The following is a 17560-nucleotide window of genomic DNA, read 5'->3' as shown; positions in this document are numbered from 1 at the left end:
AACACTCAGTGTGTGAGGTGGAGAAAGAATGGCCGAGGGGAGGAAGCCGTATCCTGCAGGTCTGGCTGGACCACGCGGGGATGGCTGTTAGCAGAGGTGGCGGAACGAGGGGAGGGAGGGGAGACCTGGGCTCAGCGGAGGGGTCAGCAGGCTGACCTGGGTGTGGACGGGATTTGGGGAGCTGCTGTGCTCCACTCCTGAGGAGGGGGTGGCCTGAGTTTCAGTGCTGTTCCAACTGCCACTTCCCATGTGGCACAGGACTTAACAAGCCTCCCTGCTCTTAGAAACAAATGGCATGCAGGTCATTTAAACTGGTCAGCACTGGCCCTGTTAGCCAGCCACCGTTTCCCTTTCCAGAAGACGGGAAATATCAGGGAACAAACACACATTTCCTTGCTTATTTTTTCTGGACAGTGAGGAGAAGCCTTGGGAAGAGAAGCTATTGCCGGAATGAGCGCCGACTTACCGAGCACAGTCAGCTCCGCTATCTCCTTCAAACAGGAGTTTCTGTAGGACACAGCCTTGGACAGCTGCCAGAACCCCACAGGGACCACCCTGCAAAGAAGGACGCGCGTCAGTGCCTGTGAGAACTGACCCAGGGCAGGGCCACCTGCTCTTCCAGAACCAGCCTCCCCCAACAGGTTACAGAGCCTCAAACAGGGGTCTCCTGCGTGGCAACTACTTCTGTGAAGTGCTGACCCTGAGTCACAGAGAGGGGGTGACAGAGGGCCAGGTGCCCGTCGCTAGAGGAAGGAGCAAAGTCTGTGGTGTGTGATGGGGGGAAAGTGACTCTTCACAACCCGTCAGGGGCTGTCACCATGGGTGTCCAGGCATCCAGAGACGTGTTTCCGTGTCCACAGGCTGACGGTGTCAATTGTCTACCCAGCCTTCAAGGCCCATCCTAAAGGCCTCCTCCTCCAGGAAGGCTTCCCTGACCATCTCAGCTAGAAGTGAGCCCCTTGGGCAGCCTCCGCTTGTGTAAGCAATCTTGTTCCCCGGCCGGTGGCCTACCTCAGCACCTAGTAGGTGTGTCTTGGAGGGAGAGGGCTCCTTGAGGAGCTCACCCCTGTAGGCATCAACAAGTACAAGGACTGTCAGAGCAGGGGCCGTGGGTGCCCTCGAACTCGGGGTGCAAGAAGATGTGCTGACTTGGCCAAGTTAGGGGCAGAAGTGGGTGGTCTTGGGGTTCTTCCTCAGGCAGTGTGGGGCAGGGGGAGGCTCCTGGGGCTTGAGAAACGGAACCTGGATAAGCTGCCAGATTTTACAGTATCTTCTGGCCCTGAAAATGTGTATCTTGGCAACTGTGTATAAGCCATGTTCAAATCCTGCCACAATCTACTTACATTTCCCTGTCTTTTATCATATCCTCCCCGCACACTTCTGGTCCTCATGCTTGAGACTTTTGCCCCTTCCTGCAGTCCCTGTATTTTCACACAGCCTCCCTTTGTTCATGTTGCCCCCTGCCTCCAGTGTCCTTTCTCCAGCTCCACCTGCAAAATCATCTCTCAATACTTAGCTTAAGGACCCTCTCTGGTACCCCTGACCGGACACAGGGCCCCCTCCTGCTCCCTCTCCCCTCCAGCATCATGCACCCCTCACGGCAGCGGTCACGTTGCCCCGCTCTGCTCTGCCAGCCACACGTGAAGTTCCTGCCCTGGGTGACAACTCAGCAAATGAGGGGCTGGCGCGGGCAACACCCACGGGATTTACCAAACTGGGGGACGTGTGCCCCTGTCCACGATGGGCCCACAGCAGCGTCCCCAGGGGCACTTAAAAACAACCTGCCTTGTTCTGCACGATGCCATATTTTAATGATGCTGAGTCGTTAAAGGAAAAACTCTGAAGTTTCCACTCTTCATTGAAACAGCAAAAGCTGGAACCAAACAGAATGGTCTTTATGTCCTGTCAGAAGAAGAGAGAACTGTATTGGTTGTTTTAAAAGCAAACAACAGTACACTGCTGGGTGTTTGCATTCCCACAGGAGCTGGTCTTGAATTCTAGCAGGGTAGTCTGTTTTCCAGCAGGGTAGTCTATTTTCTTTTCATTTTGCAAACCCATTCTTCTCATATTTGAGGAAAGAGAAAATGGACCCTCAGGGTCTTCCCTCTGGAATATCTGTAAACCTTACCAGGAGAGTGGGGTGGGTAAATTCGTCTGTCAGGGCTTGCTTCCCCTTCTTGCACCAACTACAGTCATCCATGTATTTGGACTGAGTTTCCCAAGAGCCTAGAAACTATAGGACCTTGAGTTTTCTGGCTGAAGCCCATGTCTATTCTCTCAGTCACAGAATGACAGCTCCCAGCTAGGCACAGTATGGTTGCCAGGTCACAGGGTTACGAGCCTGGAAACCTGGGTCCTGCTTCCTGTGGACACCATGTGTCCTGGGTCCTCCTTTCTCTGTGTGGGCCTCGGTTTTTTCAGCTGCTTTTGGAGATGCTACTACTGGGTGGCCTTTAGAGGCCTCTGAGAAGCCTTCCCAAAACAGCAGTACCCACTGCAGAGAATCAGAGCCCTGTGGCTACAGACAACCAGAGCACTTACTCCCAGGCTTGGGGCCACTTAACTGGGTCTGACCCTCTCCCTGTGGTTTCAAAAGAAGGAAGGGAAAAGGAGGAGAAGGATGGGGAGGGACGAAACCTCTAGAAAAACCTTTGACTTTTCACCTGCGTGCTGAGTAAATACTTGGTAAGCAGGAAGAGAACAGGGTCAGCTGTGTCCCCAGGAGTTTTATTTTTCCCTCCTGGATCCTGGCTGAAAAGCCAGTGGAGGACAGCAGGAGCAACATTCCATCCCGCAGGAACCACCGGCCACGGAGAAGGGCGAGGCCCTATGGCAGCAGAGATGGTGAGGAATCCAGGACATCCCTGCAGAGGAGGCTGCTAAGGCCAGGAACCGGCTCCCGAAGTCCTGTGACTCCAGGAGGTCACTGGTGGGAACCCAGGAGGTCACTGGTGTGAACCCAGGAGGTCACTGATGGGAACCCAGGTGGCGTTGAGGAATTGGTAGCACTTCCCTGTCCTTCCCTCACTGCAGTCCAGCCTGAGCCCAGCTCAGGGGACCAGTGCAGGAGCACAGTCAAGCTAATGAGGACAATTATCCCGTTCCCATCGCAACCCTGGAGTTACCGGTTGCGGACATGGTGAAGCAGAGCTCTGGACCAAAAGAAAAGCTGGATCCTGGAATGTTTGAATGGGAAGAGGTTGTATCCTCACCTTTTGTCTCAGAGAAGGAGAGGGAGATGCCGGGACTAGGCCCTCGTTTTCCTGACTTTCCCTCCGTTCAGGTTTTCTTCCATATCACACTCAAATTTCCATTTTAACAGTGACTGAGAGGTTATAACGGGATGAATGGAGCCAGAGAGATGAAAATCACCTCATCCACACCAACTCAAATCCAGACACATCACCTCGCACTTTTCAACTGACGCCTACCTTTGCCACTGAGAGGTCGATGGGCTTTGACTCTACTTGCAGCTTGAGCATTGATGGGACGGGAGACAGGATGACTTCTTCCCTTACCAATTCATCCTCCACATCCTCTGAAAGAAAACCGTGGCCACGTGAGCTCCTTGTTATGACTCACAGACAACAGACTAGGAAGCCGTTTAACACCCAGGACACTGATGAGTCTTGAGGTGGTTGGAATGAGAGGAGGGCTCCTCCACCACCCACCCCCCGTCCCCGCTGAGGCTCCCAAGCCTTCATCAGAAGGAAAAAGGCAGAGTGAGAGCCCTTGCTCCTTGTCACCCCATGCTGGTCCAAGGATGCTGGCAGATGGGACCTGGCTATCAGTCCACTAGAAAGCTCTGCTTGTGGACATGCAGAAACAAGGGCCTAGGCCTAAGCTGTCGAGTCAGGCCCAGAAAAGCCTGGCTCAGACACAAGTCTTACAAAAGGTGGATGTGACCCACAGATCTGTCCCCCTGAGGACAAACACGAAGAGGGCGGGATTAGGAAAGACAATGCCGCCCTTCCTGAGAGAATAATAACAGTTATAATAGATGATCACTATTGTGGCTTTCATTTACTTACCATCTGTGTTTTATCATCTAAGCCCCAGAACAGCTCCACGAGAGAGTAACTATCATCATCCCCATTTAAAGATGAGGAAACTGAGGCTTAGAGAAGTTAAGTAACTGACCAGAAGTCACACAGATGGAAAGTTGCAGAGATAGAATATAAACCCAGGCCAACTCCTAATTGCTCTGCCATCCTGCCGGTCAGACCTCCCTGGACCTCCAGCCAGAAGGGACACTAAATCACATTCCCAAAGCTGGGGTGACTGAGGCCCAGAGAGGGTCCCAGCGTGGGTGTTGGCAGCACCAGCCTGTGCCTTCCCAGCCAGGTGAGGCTGCCTCTCGCCATTATACGCACTGCCGCAGCATGTACCAGAACCCTCAGATGCAGGACCCAAGTGAAAACAACCCAAGGCAATTATGCTGGCAAAGCTGGGCAGGCTGGTCTCCAGAGAACCTCTGGAGACTTTTTCCACCCCCCTTTCCCCAAGGTTAAATGCTTATTTAAAAAGCACGCCACACTGTATAGAAATCAACAGTGCCTGCCATAATTCTGTGCATCTGGGACTATAGAAATGTCACAGTCCCTGCCCCGCATCATCTGAGACGGTGTGCAAAGGCCAACATCCCCAGAACACGTGCCATAAATCTTATTCTACAGCCTCCTTTTCTCCCCTGGAGAAGGACCAGGCACAGCATGAGGCCAACTCCTAGAGGCTCGGCCCACTGAAATGCAGACAGATTTTACCTTTAAGGTGAAACAAAATTTTTAAACAAGTCTGGAATTTAAATGAGAACCTTTCTTAGTTAGGGTCTCTAAAAAAGCCACCCTGTGACCATGGCCTTACAAAAACACCTGAAATAAAGACCAGATGTTCACCCAGCAACACACACGGGTCTTGAAAACATGGCTCTGGGTAGAGAAAGTAAGAAAGCAAATGGGATGTATAACATAACACGATTTTACATCCATTATAAACACATGTACACAAAACAACACTAAACATTTTTGCAAGAACATACACAAGCAAAAAAAAAAAACATGAGAGTGGTTGCTTATGGAGACAAGGGTCATGGGAGTGTAGCATGAGGCTAAAGGGAAATCAGGAAGGAAAGGCAAGAGGGAGACCAATGAGCGGGCTTCGCAAAGATCAATACTGAGAATGTTAATTAAGTAACAGAGATGTGTGATTAATCCAATCCCAGGCATCTGAGGGCCAGAACAGAGCGGGAGAGTAACTGAGTGATTCCGCCAGGCCCTGAAGGGTCCTTGTGATGCCTCAGCCAGACTGCTTCCTGGAGGCCCAGAGCGGGCAGGATTTAAGCCTATTTGGAGGCTTCTGTTTAGTCTAAGGCTGTCCTGAAGGGAACCAGGGCTGAAACGTGCTCTGCTTGAGCCCCATGAACTAAGTCTGAGGCTGGAGGCTGGGGGCCCAAGGGGAGCTGACTGATGGAGCCCCCAGGAAGAGGCAGCCTCCCTCAGTTTCTGCCAGGAGGCAGCTGGCACCTGTGCAGGGAGTTGGTTCAGGACCATGAGGCAGGTCCAGATGTGGAGGGATGGCCGTGCAAAGGAAAACAAAGCACTCCGGCATGACATGTTGGCCAAGCAGACAAAACCAGCTGCAAACGCCAGTGGCTTGAAAATGCTATTTTTAAGGCCCTGGTGTAAATGCCTGGTTGAAAAGAAGCAAGGGATTTTGTTTCCCATACCATTTTATTTACCCTTTGGAGGAAAACATATACATATACTTGGTAGTACTTAATAGAGGCCCGTATATCTCTTTTTCCAGGTTCCCACCCAGTACTTCACACTGACTGCAAGATATCTTCTCCTGGAAGTGCCCCAATGCCCCGGACTCAGGATTCTCAGCACAGAACCCTTCCAGGCTTCCATTTTGATAAGACTCCATCTCCCCAACCCTCCACCAGGGACCCAGGCCAAAACCTCAACCCTCTCCCACAAGCCACGCTGCTCCAGCCTCCAAATTATCCTGCCTGCAGAATCCTCATACGCTGTCCCCCGCCCTTTGTCTCCCCACTGTTACAGGAATGTGTTGTCATTTTTCTATTTGTTCATCAAGCACTTTACTGAACACGCATGATGTGCCACTGGTTATGTGGGACGGAGGAGGTCCAGAGATGGTGAAAACACCACCCCTGCCTTCAAGGAGCTCACTGCCTAGAGGGGGAGACAGAGCCCCAAACAAAGAACATGACGTTAGTGCTAAAATGGAGACGGGTGCAAAGGTTATAAGAGCAGAGGGGAAGAGGCAAATGATTCTGCCTTAAAGGGTCAGGGAAGCTTCCCCTAAGAGGTAAATATTTGATCAGGGTCTTGAAATACCTATAGGATTTCCCCAGATAGAACAGGGCCCCAAGCACCTCTTCTTTGGACTATTCCAAGAGACCCTCACCAGGGTCTCCCAAACATGCAGACTCCTGCCCCTAAAGTCCATCCTCCACACACATCCAGAGATGGCCTCAAACATCGTTCACTTCACATCTCTGCTTGACAAGACCTTGCTCATCCGTCAAAGTCCAGTCTAAATGCCACCTCACTATGGAAACTTCTGGAACCCACCACAGACTTGGCCTACTCACCTCCTGAAGCAGTGAGGAGCTGCTGGTCATCCACTTTGCGTGTTGCTATCAGGGGTCACTTCTATTCCTTCGTCTCAGCCAGCCCCACCCTCCAAGAAGGCAAGGCCACTTTTCATCACGGTGATGAAAAGTGCTTTGACAGCCCTGTATGTGCCCAGGCATGTAATGCTAACCAAAGTTTGCTGACTTGAACCAAAGAAAGATGAGTTGGGATGGGGAAGGGAATGCTATTCCTTGTTTCTGACCCCCCACTCCAAACTTCTTTTCCCCTTTCTCTGGGTGACTTGGTTGCATGCCCTCTTATCTTTTATCTCCGTCCTCTTCTCTAAATCGTCAGCTGAGCCACCAGCAAAGAGGGGTCGGCCTCCCTCCGGAAAAGGCACACACACTTCAAACAGCTGGGTTCTGAGAGAATTGCTAAAAGCCTTCCTCCCAATAGAAGCCCTCTGGGTTCCCAAGGCCGGGAACTGCTTCACTTTATGTCCAAACAGGAGTGGCTTTCATTAGAAAATCTTAAAGCGCTTCACAGAAAGGCTTCGGATGCCAGCCTTTCCCGGCTCCAGGCTTCATTCTGCACAGCCGTGTGCCCAGTGAAATCTGCCCCTTCCTGGGTGGGCCAAATGATCCCACCAGCCATTTCTGATGATTAAAACTCTGAGGGGGCTTCCCTGGCAGCGCAGTGGTTAAGAATCCGCCTGCCAATGCAAGGGACACAGGTTCAAGCCCTGGTCCGGGAAGATCCCACATGCCACAGAGCGACTAAGCCCGTGTGTCAAAACTACTGAGCCTGCACTCTAGAGCCTGTGAGCCATAACTACTGAGTCCGTGCGCCACAACTACTGAGCCCGTGTGCCACAACTACTGAAGCCCGCACGCCTAGAGCCCGTGCTCCACAACAAGAGAAGCCACCGCAATGAGAAGCCCACACAGTGCAACGAAGAGTAGCCCCCGCTCGCCGCAACTAGAGAAAGCCCGTGCGCAGCAACGAAGACCCAACGCAGCCAAAAATAAATAAACAAAAAACAAAAAACAAAAAAACTCCAAACCTCTGAGGAACTCTTACCTCTGAGGAGAACTAAGCAGAATAAACAAACCCGTGCCTCCATCATTCGGAGGCCTGCCCCTGCCTTTCAACTTCATCAAAGCAAACTGTCAGACAGCATGTCTCACACAAGTCACTTCTAAAGGGCGAGCTGCTTTCTTCCTTCATGTTAAAGGGAGTGCTTAAAAGGAGATGAAAAGGGTGTGAACAGCTCTCAGCTCTTGTACGGCAAAATGGTCCAACAGGTAAATTGCTGGCTTCCAGGAGGAGAGCAAAGGTCAATGGCACTCAAGCCTTGTCCTTTCATGTCTGGTCCTTGGTTGTCCTCCTTTATTCTATTCTTGGCTTTTGCCAAGGCCTGCAAACACGTCAGTCTTTGGGGAGTAGAGAATTCCAGAAAGAGAAAAAAAAAAGATGGCTTCAAAACGAAAGAGTGGATGGACATGTTCTTATCTAGATCTTGCAGAGGAGGTACACAGATGTATACACATGTGAAAGGGCACTGAGCTGAACACTAAAGGTTTGTGCGCTGATGCGCCTCATGATTTGTATTTTACACCTCAGGGATATGTGGGGGGAAATGTTTAAAGGATGGGCTTCTCCAGGCAGAGATATACTAATATTTTGACTGAGCACTGTCTTCTAGAGACTTCTATAGGTTCTGAGTAACCCTAAAAGAACCTCCAAATGCAGAAAAGGCTTTTCTGCCCCCTCTCTCCCAGTGTGGATCTAGAAATGTCCAGACTTCTTATAGGATTTCTCTGGGAGAGGTAGGCAGTGGAAGACGGATTTGGACATCAACCAAAAAAGAGAGAAGCCTGCTCTACCCACCGGGCCAGCCCCTCCTTCCTGAAGTCAGGTGGGAAGAAAGGAGCACCGCCCCCCCCTCAGGCCAGCAGAGAGCGCTACCATCCACTGCCTCCCAGACAGACCAAATGAAGACCTCCTGGGCCCTGATGGGCACAGCACAGAGGCCCCAGTGGTACCCACCAAGCTGCAGCACACCCAGCTCACCATCGACCTTGTTGGATGCTGGCAACTGATTACTCCTAGGAAAAAAAAACAGGAAATGTCAATGTACCATAGGAATGACAGAGAAATGCAAACAGCAGAGAAGGGTGGGAGGAGCACTGGATGGGGCTTCAGGAGGTGGGTTCTCTCCAGCTCTGGCCAGGCTGTTGTGTGTGTGCCTTGCACCAGCCCTCTCCCTCCCTGAGCCACAGGTTCCATATCGGATGGGACCAAATCACCCCTGGGGCGCTTTTCAATTCTGTACACACACACACACACCAGCCAATATAGGACGATGGACCCTGTAGTTTGACACTTCCCGAGAACCGAATGCAAGCTAATTTGCTGACGCCACTGTAATACTGCTGGGAAACACATTCACACGTGCACGTGCACACACACACACACACACACATCAAGTTCCTGTAATCACTGCACAGATTTTCTTATCTCATTTTTGTGTTTGTTTCCTTTCTCCCAGCTTTCTTGTAAAGCTATCAGCAGCCATTTATCAGAAACCTCGAGAATGCACCAAAGAATACATACTGTGATCCTGACTTGTAAATTCAGAGGTGTGCGCACAGAGCTTTCTTTAAATGGCCCACCTGTATTTCAGCTCTCTTGGGATCTTTTTTCCCTCCAGCATGCATCGATCTGAACTAAAGTAAAATCATTTTTTAAAAAGAATGTATTAAAAATAACAACATTACATCACCCCCTTGAAAAATCTATTTACAATGCTAAAAATGACAGCTCTTTTGAACGTGGCATTGAAATATATTTTCCTCCAACATCCTTGCAGGCTAAGATATGATTGAAGTAACAATCATAATCTTGCCACGGTAGGTTCTATTGAATTGGCTTCCTCCTGAAGATGTATGAAGGGGCGTGAGTGGAAGACCACGGAGGACGCGCAGTACCAAATCCCTGAGCACGTACTGCTCTGGACTCCGGGTTTCTTCCTCTGGCGCTGGAACACAGAGCTCCTCCCCCTCCCTCCCAGGCAGCCCCTCATCCTCAACTCAGACCACAAAATTCCTACGCCCCAGGCTACCAGGATTCTGCAAGTGTTCTTGTGGGGAATGGTGAAAGAACAAGCTGGAAAGAGGAGCTAAGGCACAGAGGGGCAGCAGGAGGATGTAGAGGGGAGGGGGGTCAACACAGACGCTGTGCCCCCCTCCCCAGGGCCCAGCAATAAGGAGCTGCACTTTCATCAGAAGCCTCCGCCAGCCAGCCACACCTCTCCCCACCCCCATCCTCACTGCCACTAAAGCCGAGGACCTGAGTCCCATCCCTTCTGTCCCCTGTGTCACTATTTCACCCAGAGACTAAGGCAAGGTGTCTGAAAAGCAAGGACTGAGGCGCAGGTGCTAGATGGTCTCTAAAAGCCACCTTGAACCATTCTGAGCCGGGAACATCAGGAGTAAAGACATCTCTGGAACACCCTGATGGCGACAACATCTCTCTTGGACCCATCTCTGCTCTCTGCCTCTTCGTCGCTCACCCAGATCATTCTCACAGCCCCCTAACTGGTTTCCTGACCCCCCCGTGTGATGCCCCACCCCGTGCTGGTCCCCACGTCTTCACATGAGTGCCAAAGGCATCTTTCCAGAAAGCAAATCTGACCATGCCACGGCCTGGCTGAAATTCTTCAAAGGTTCCCCAACATCATCATCAACAAGAGACATCATATTTATAAAAATGATGGCAATTATAGCGGCAAATACTTTCTGATTCCTTTGACTATTGCAGGCACTGTGCTAAGGGCTTTGCAAGCATCAAAAGTCATCTGCTCCTCAAAAGAGCCTTAGGAAGTAGTCAGGGCACTGAGTCTCAGAGAGGTCCCGTAATTTCCCCAGAGTTACACAGCGAATAAGTGGCAGCACAGGGATCTGAACCTAAGCAATGACTCCAAAGATAATGGCAGCAACCATGACATATACTGCTTCCTCATAAGACAAAACCCAAGCCCATTAGTGTGCCCTCTGGGCTGCCTGTGACCTGACTACCTACCACCCCAGCCTCACCTCCCTCTGCACTCTCCCACTCCACCTGCATGTCCTCCACGCTAACCTCTCAGCCCACGCCTCCACACCTTTTCACAAGCTGTTCACTCCAGCTAGAATATCTTTTGGTAAACTCACACTCATCCTCTACAGCCCCGTTGGAATGTTACCTTCTACTCAAATCCAAAGCATGCAGTCATTCATTTCTTCACTCACTTAGCAAACATGTGGCAGCTGTCCAGCAGGTCTGTCTCCCTGCCCCAGGGAGACCCAGTTGTGTACAATAAACACACATAAATTGCAATATGACATGCTGTGGTAGGCTGGATAATGGTCCCCAAAGATATCTGCATCCTAATCCCTGGAAATGGAAAATGGTACCTTCTATGGCAAAAAGAACTTTGCAAATGAGATTAAGTTAAAGATCTTGAAATGGAAGAAAACAGCCTGGATTATCCGGGTGGGGGCAACCTAATCACAAGTGTCCTTATAGTAGGGAGGCAGAAGGAGATCTGACACAGAAGAAGAGAGGTAGGATGATGATGGAGACAGAGGTTGAAGTGATGCACTTTGAAGATAGAAGAAGGGTCACAAGCCAAGAAATGCGGGTGGTCACTAGAAGCTGAAAAAGGCAAGGAAACAGATTCTAGTTGTTAAAGAACTAGCCCTGCCAACACCTTGACTTTCGCCCAGTGGAACTGATTTCAGACTTCAGTCTTCCAGAACAGTGAGATAATAAATTCATGTTGTTTTAAGTCACTAAATTGTGGTAATTTGTTGTAGCAGCCATGGGAAACTAATACACACAGTAAGAGAAACAATCAAGGAGGAACAAAGGACTGTGAGGTTCTCTTGATTGCCTCTGTATCCTGCGAGCCCAGCACCGAGTCACTGCTCCATACATGGGTGCCAATACCAGAGTGACCCTCACACAAGCTAGGTGATTCACACGGGTCACACAGCTTAGAAATGCCAGAGCCAGGGCTCAAACCCAGGCCGCTGGCTCCAAATACTCTGTTTTGCTCTTTTTTCTATTTTATGCTTCCTTTCCCTGCCCAGAACCCTCCACGTCTTCCTGTGGACCAGGAGACAAAGTCCAAACCTCCCAAGTTGTCCCCTTGGCTCCCAAGGGCAAAGCCGCACGGGCACGCGGATGGCCACGAGCCGTGGGGAGAGGGTGGGGACGATGTTCCTGCTGTGTAGGGTACAGCTGGGCCTCTTCCCGGTCATGAGACGTCCACCCTGAGGCCATCCATCAGCTGCGAGAGCCCAGCTCAGATGCTTTGTGCCATTTCCCATAGATCTCTTCACCAGAGGAGACTTCAGTAATGCTCACACTTAGGGAATGCCCTATTGTTCCTTTTATGTGTCCCTTTGTGGCATAAGCATTACAAAGTTTAAAAGGTCAGTTTAAAAGCATGTTCTTGCCTTTGAGTGAAAACTATTATGAAAAACAATGACAGAAAGATAAATCAAGGATTCAAAACACTTTTTAAAAATGCGATTGTGCATATAACCTGGAGACATGTGTCAAAATGCGCATCTAATAAATCCTCAGGAGCCAGGCTGTAAACACGCGCTTGCCTGCTGGGTCTGAGGTCTCCACCTCCCAGCCAAGCTCCTCTTTGTGCCCCCAAGGGAGGGGCAAGGGCCAGGGCACCACAGGTGTCGGGGGCTACGTAGGGTCAGGACTCAATCCCTGGATAACTGGGTCTTGGGTGGGTAGAAAGAGCCACTCAGAGACCAGAGTTCTTGCCCCGATCCCCCAACTCTGAGTGACCTTGGGCAAGTCACCTACCTCTGTGGGTATCAGGTGCCTCATCTGTACCTTGGGGAAAGCCTGAGCAAGACCACTCGCTGTGGAACATGACCAGGAGCAGGGGCTCTGAGAGGTCTGACGTGTCTGGGTCATGTTATTCTTGAAGATGCTCAACTGCTTACACACCCAACACTCAGAATAGTTCACCAGCTCTTAGCCTTAAAATCAGACAAGGAGATGCTCCTTCCTTTGTGTTTGGCACTGGATACTTGGCTAAATTAGTTATGATTACAAAAGAAAGATATTCCATGAGAAGAAAGATATTGATCACTTACTATATAGTCTATTTGATGGAAACACTGAAGCCAGTGTGGATTGACCCCACTCATGCAGCACAAGAATCCAGAACATAAGAAATTTACATAAAATTTTCCCGAGCCAGTGATATGCCAGCACACCATGTAAAATTATCTGGAGGGGCACTTCTACAAAGCAGGTCACACAAGATTTCCCGGGGGAGAGAGGGTTTTGTTTTTTTTTTTTAAGTCCCACTGAAAATATGCTCAAAACAAAAAACTGTTAAATATGTGAGAAAACAATCCACCGTAAGTGAAAGCCAACTGACACAGCAAGTAGGATTCCTAAGAACTTGAGATAATAGAACAGCAATCTAAAAGAGGCTGTAATTAGAGAGAGTAGGGGAACTTTTTATAAAAGGAATGGAAATCATGCAAAAAGAAATAGACAGTCTGAGAAAAGAATGGGCGACTCTGAAAAGCAAATACAGTCACGGAAATAAGAAAACTCTGGGGCATATAATGATGGTGATGGATAATAGCATATTAAATACGTATCTTTTAAATCCACGAGTCTGCTACTAGAGGAGGAAGGAGAGCAGGGATAGATAACAGAAAGCTCTTCTCTGTAAAACACTGTCAACTAATAAATGGAAAAGGAATGATAAAATGACAAAAGTTAGGAAATCGCCATTTTATAAATTCCTAATATGGGAAAAGATCACCAATGGATGTTCAAACCATGGGTTAAAAGGTTTCTGAGGCACAGGATATTCATATGGTCTGAAAGTTACAGATTCCTTATTAATTCCAATAACAGAGAGATTGGCAAAACCCTAACAGACTGACCCAGCCAAAATAAAACGAACTGACATCCCTGTGCTCCTGATGTGATGTAACAGGAAGTACACCACATCATACATGTATTGTCCTTGTCAAAAATTGTTTAACATATACCCAATAATGAAACAGATATATCTAGAATGTGGTCATTCTGTGAGACAACAAGCCTACCTTCATCATGAAAAACTGAAAAAGGAGGGAAATTGTTTGAGAGTAAAAGAGATTAGAGAGACATGGCAACCAAATATGAGTGAACCTTAAATGGATCCTGGGTTGAAAAACTAAAGTCTCAAAGAACGCTTTGGAGCCATTTGGGAGAGATTTGATTATGGGCTTTACGTTAGCAGATGTTACTGAGTCAATGTGAAATTTCTTGGATGTGATAATGGTGCTGTGGTTATGTTCTTGTCCTTAGGAGATGCAAGCGGAAATAGTTAGGGGTGAAATGCCATGATATCTGAATTTTACTTTCAATCAATCATCAAAAATGTGGGTGAGGGAAAAAGAGGAGAGAGAAAGAAAGAGAGAGAAAACAAGTGCAAAAAAAATCTTAGAATTCCAGAAGGTAGGTTTCACGTACGATTCTTTCAACTTTTCTATGGGTTAGAACTTTTTTAAAGTTGGGGGAAACTTATGGTAAACTTAAGAAAGGAGATTAGATACAGTGAAGAGATAATAAATTACTAGGAACAATCAGATGACATTTACTCAGAATGCAACTCAATCAGAAGAGAGATAAAATATATGAAAGAACAAATAAGAGACATGGAGGGAAAAAATTTTAAGTCCAATATACATCCAAAAGGAGTTCCAGAAGGAAGGAATAAAGAGAATGTGAGAAAGGAGATTATTGAAAAGATAATTGCTAAGAACCTACCAGACATGAATCCTCAGAGAAACATAATAAGTCTCAAATGATACACATGAAAGTAAATGCACACCTAGATATGTCATCTTAAAACTACCAGAATACCAAAGACAATGAGAAAAATCTTAGAGAAAAGGTAGATAGATCATCCATAAACAACAATTACTTTAACAAAAGACATCTTTAGTATTCAAAATATTAAAGGTAAGAACAAAATGAAAACATTTTCAGACAAAGACTAAAAAAGTTTACCATCACAGACCTTCACTGAATGCACGACTAAGGGACTTACTTCAGGAGAAGAAAACTGAACCCAGAAAGAAAGAGCAGGATGCAGCAAGCAATGGCAGAAAAGAAATCTGTGAACATTTAGATAAACCTAAATAAGAGCTGACAATAAAAATAATAACAATAGCAACTAATCTGGAGGGAGTTGAAAACAAAGGGATAATACTAGACAATAATAAACAGGGAAACTGGGAAGGGGAAATGATCAGAATTAAAGTTTTCTAAAATCTTTGCATTTTTTGATGGGGTAGAGATATTGATTAAACTTAAAACTTTAAGTCAATTATGATCAAAATTTAAGAGTAAACATTAAAAGAGTAAAAAAGATAGTATATAACTTCCAAATCAGAAAGCAGAAGAAAAAAGAACACATATCAGTTAATTCATAAGAAAGTGCCATTGTGAAAAACAGTTTGCCAGTTCCTCAAAAAGTTAAACATAGAATTAACATATGACCCTGCAATTCCACTCCTAGGTATATAGCCAAAAGAACTGAAAACAGGGACACACTTTCATAACAGCACTATTCTCAATAGCCAAAAGGTGGAAATAACACAAATGTCCACCAATGGATGAGTGGATAAACAAAGTGTTATACATCACACAATGAAATACTAATCCACCATAAAAAAGACTGAAGTACTGATACATGCTACAACATGGATAAGTCTCAAAAACATTATGTTAGGGCTTCCCTGGTGGCACAGTGGTTAAGAATCCGCCTGCCAATGCAGGGGACACAGGTTCGAGCCCTGGTCCGGGAAGATCCCACATGCTGCAGAGCAACTAAGCCCATGCACCACAACTACTGAGCCCGCGTGCCACAACTACTGAAGCCTGCGTGCCTACAGCCCGTGCTCTGCAACAAGAGAAGAGACCGCAGTGAGAAGCCCGCGCACTGCAATGAAGAGTAGCCCCCGCTCGCCGTAACTAGAGAAAAGCCCGTGAGCAGCAACGAAGACACAACGCAGACAAAAATAAAAATAAATAAAATAAATAAATTTATAAAAAAACAAAAAAACAAAAAAACCATTATGTTAAGTGAAAGAAGCCAGAGACAAAAGGTCACATATGATTCCATTTATGTGAAATATTGTGGATTGGTGGTTTCCGGGGGCTGGGAGTGGGAGGAATGGGGAGAAACTGCTTAACAGGAAGAGATTTTACTTTGAAGAGAAGAAAATGTCTTAGAACTAGGTAGAGGTGGTGGTTACACAAATTTGTGAATGCACTAAATGCCACTGGATTGTTCACTTTAAAATGGTTAAGTTAAAAAAGAAAGGAAGGGACTTCCCTGGCGGTCCAGTGGTTAAAACTTCGCCTTCCAATGCAGGGGGTACAAGCTCGAAAACCAAAAAACATAAAACAGAAGCAATATTGTAACAAATTCAATAAAGACTTTAAAAATGGTCCACATCAAATAAAATCTTTAAAAAAAAAAAAGGAAAAAAAGAAAGTAAAAGTATGGCAAAATCAACGTTTAAAATATAACAGGACAAATGAATTCAAGTATATCAGTAACTATAATAAAGGTGAATAAATTAAACTTGCCAGTTAAAAGACAGACACACTCAGATTGATTTTTTAAATTAGCAATATGCTGTTTCACATGATACATGACACAAAGGAAAACAGTAAAGCATGGGGAAAAAATATATCACTTGTATGCCAACCATTTAAATGCAAATGTAGCTAAATGCTATCGGATAAAAATAAACTTTCCGATAAAAAGCATTACTAGTGATAAACCTACTTGTTGCAGAATAATGAAAGGAGCGATTCAACATGAAAATTTAGCCATCATGAACCTCTGTAAAATGGTTAATAATAGTCCTACCTCAAACGTTTGTGGTGAGAATTCAGCAAGTTAATATATCAAATGCTGAGAATAGTATCCGACAGAGTAACTACTATGTGTTAGCTGAGATGATGATGATGATTAATGACGCAAGTATAACCTTGATTCCAAAAACCTAACACTTGTAAATGTAAGTGCAAAACTATGAACTAAAATAAAAGACCACTTCATCAGCCATGAGTTTGAAAAAAATGTTGACCAAGTAGGTATGCAAGAATATTTTGACATTAGAAAATCTAATAATTCCCTAGAAAACCTAGAAGTTCCCCAAAAGAGGGAAGACATGTAAAACAATCTCAATAGACGCAGAAAAAGTATTTGATAAAAATAAATACTCATATAAATTAAAAAAATAAAAACTTAGCAAGCTCAAGGGAAGGGAAGGGTTTTGCTTTACTTGATATGTACATATTTGAAGCCTACAGAGCATCCTAACACTGAAGCTTTGGAAGCTTCCCCACTGGAGGCAGTAGCCTGATGAGGATGTCCATTATCCCACGAGATTCAGAACTATACCAGAAATATGCTAGAGGCAGTATAATGAGACAAGTGAAACTGACAACCCCAGGGCCAGAGTCCAGGTTTCCTGACCCAGGTTCACCACTCTTTCTACTACCCTGCTTCAAACAGAACATCCTTTTGGAATAAACAAGAAGGTTCGATGGTAATGAAGCAGAGAGCTGTGCAGTTGTCAATGGACAACTGTCCGAAACCGGACAGATGAGCCGCAGGTCCAGCTCGTGCCAGAGAAGACTGGCATCATCTGGCAATAGACTGATTGTCTCACGTCTCAACTTCCCTTTGACCAGGATCATCTTTGTGAAGCTGCAAGGGCCATCACCTCCAGTGATTTTGGGTTTCAGTTCTTCGGGCCCACCGCACGCCCACCCACAGGCGCTGTTTGGCCGTCTGTGCGCTTGGCGTGCACCTAGGAGGCACCCTGGGAGGAACGGCTGTGCTGTGTCGTGTTCCT

The 17560-nt window shown here is 46.9% G+C and overlaps 1 protein-coding gene across 1 annotated transcript in view; it reads right to left on the bottom strand.

Annotated features, from left to right (window-relative positions):
• The window catches only part of MINDY4 (MINDY lysine 48 deubiquitinase 4), a 120346-nt gene that overhangs the window by 53561 nt on the left and 49225 nt on the right, over nt 1-17560 (bottom strand). The window contains exons 6-9 of the mRNA XM_082471816.1: nt 8649-8707; nt 3432-3538; nt 1786-1902; nt 467-555 (exon numbers count right to left, since the gene is read on the bottom strand). Coding sequence (XP_082327942.1) covers nt 467-555; nt 1786-1902; nt 3432-3538; nt 8649-8707 — 372 coding nt within the window. The remainder of the gene's footprint in view (nt 1-466; nt 556-1785; nt 1903-3431; nt 3539-8648; nt 8708-17560) is intronic.

Source organism: Balaenoptera physalus, assembly GCF_965194825.1.
Source record: "Balaenoptera physalus genome assembly, chromosome: 8".
NCBI classification, from domain to species: domain Eukaryota; kingdom Metazoa; phylum Chordata; class Mammalia; order Artiodactyla; family Balaenopteridae; genus Balaenoptera; species Balaenoptera physalus.
This window is presented reverse-complemented; position numbering and strand designations above follow the sequence as displayed.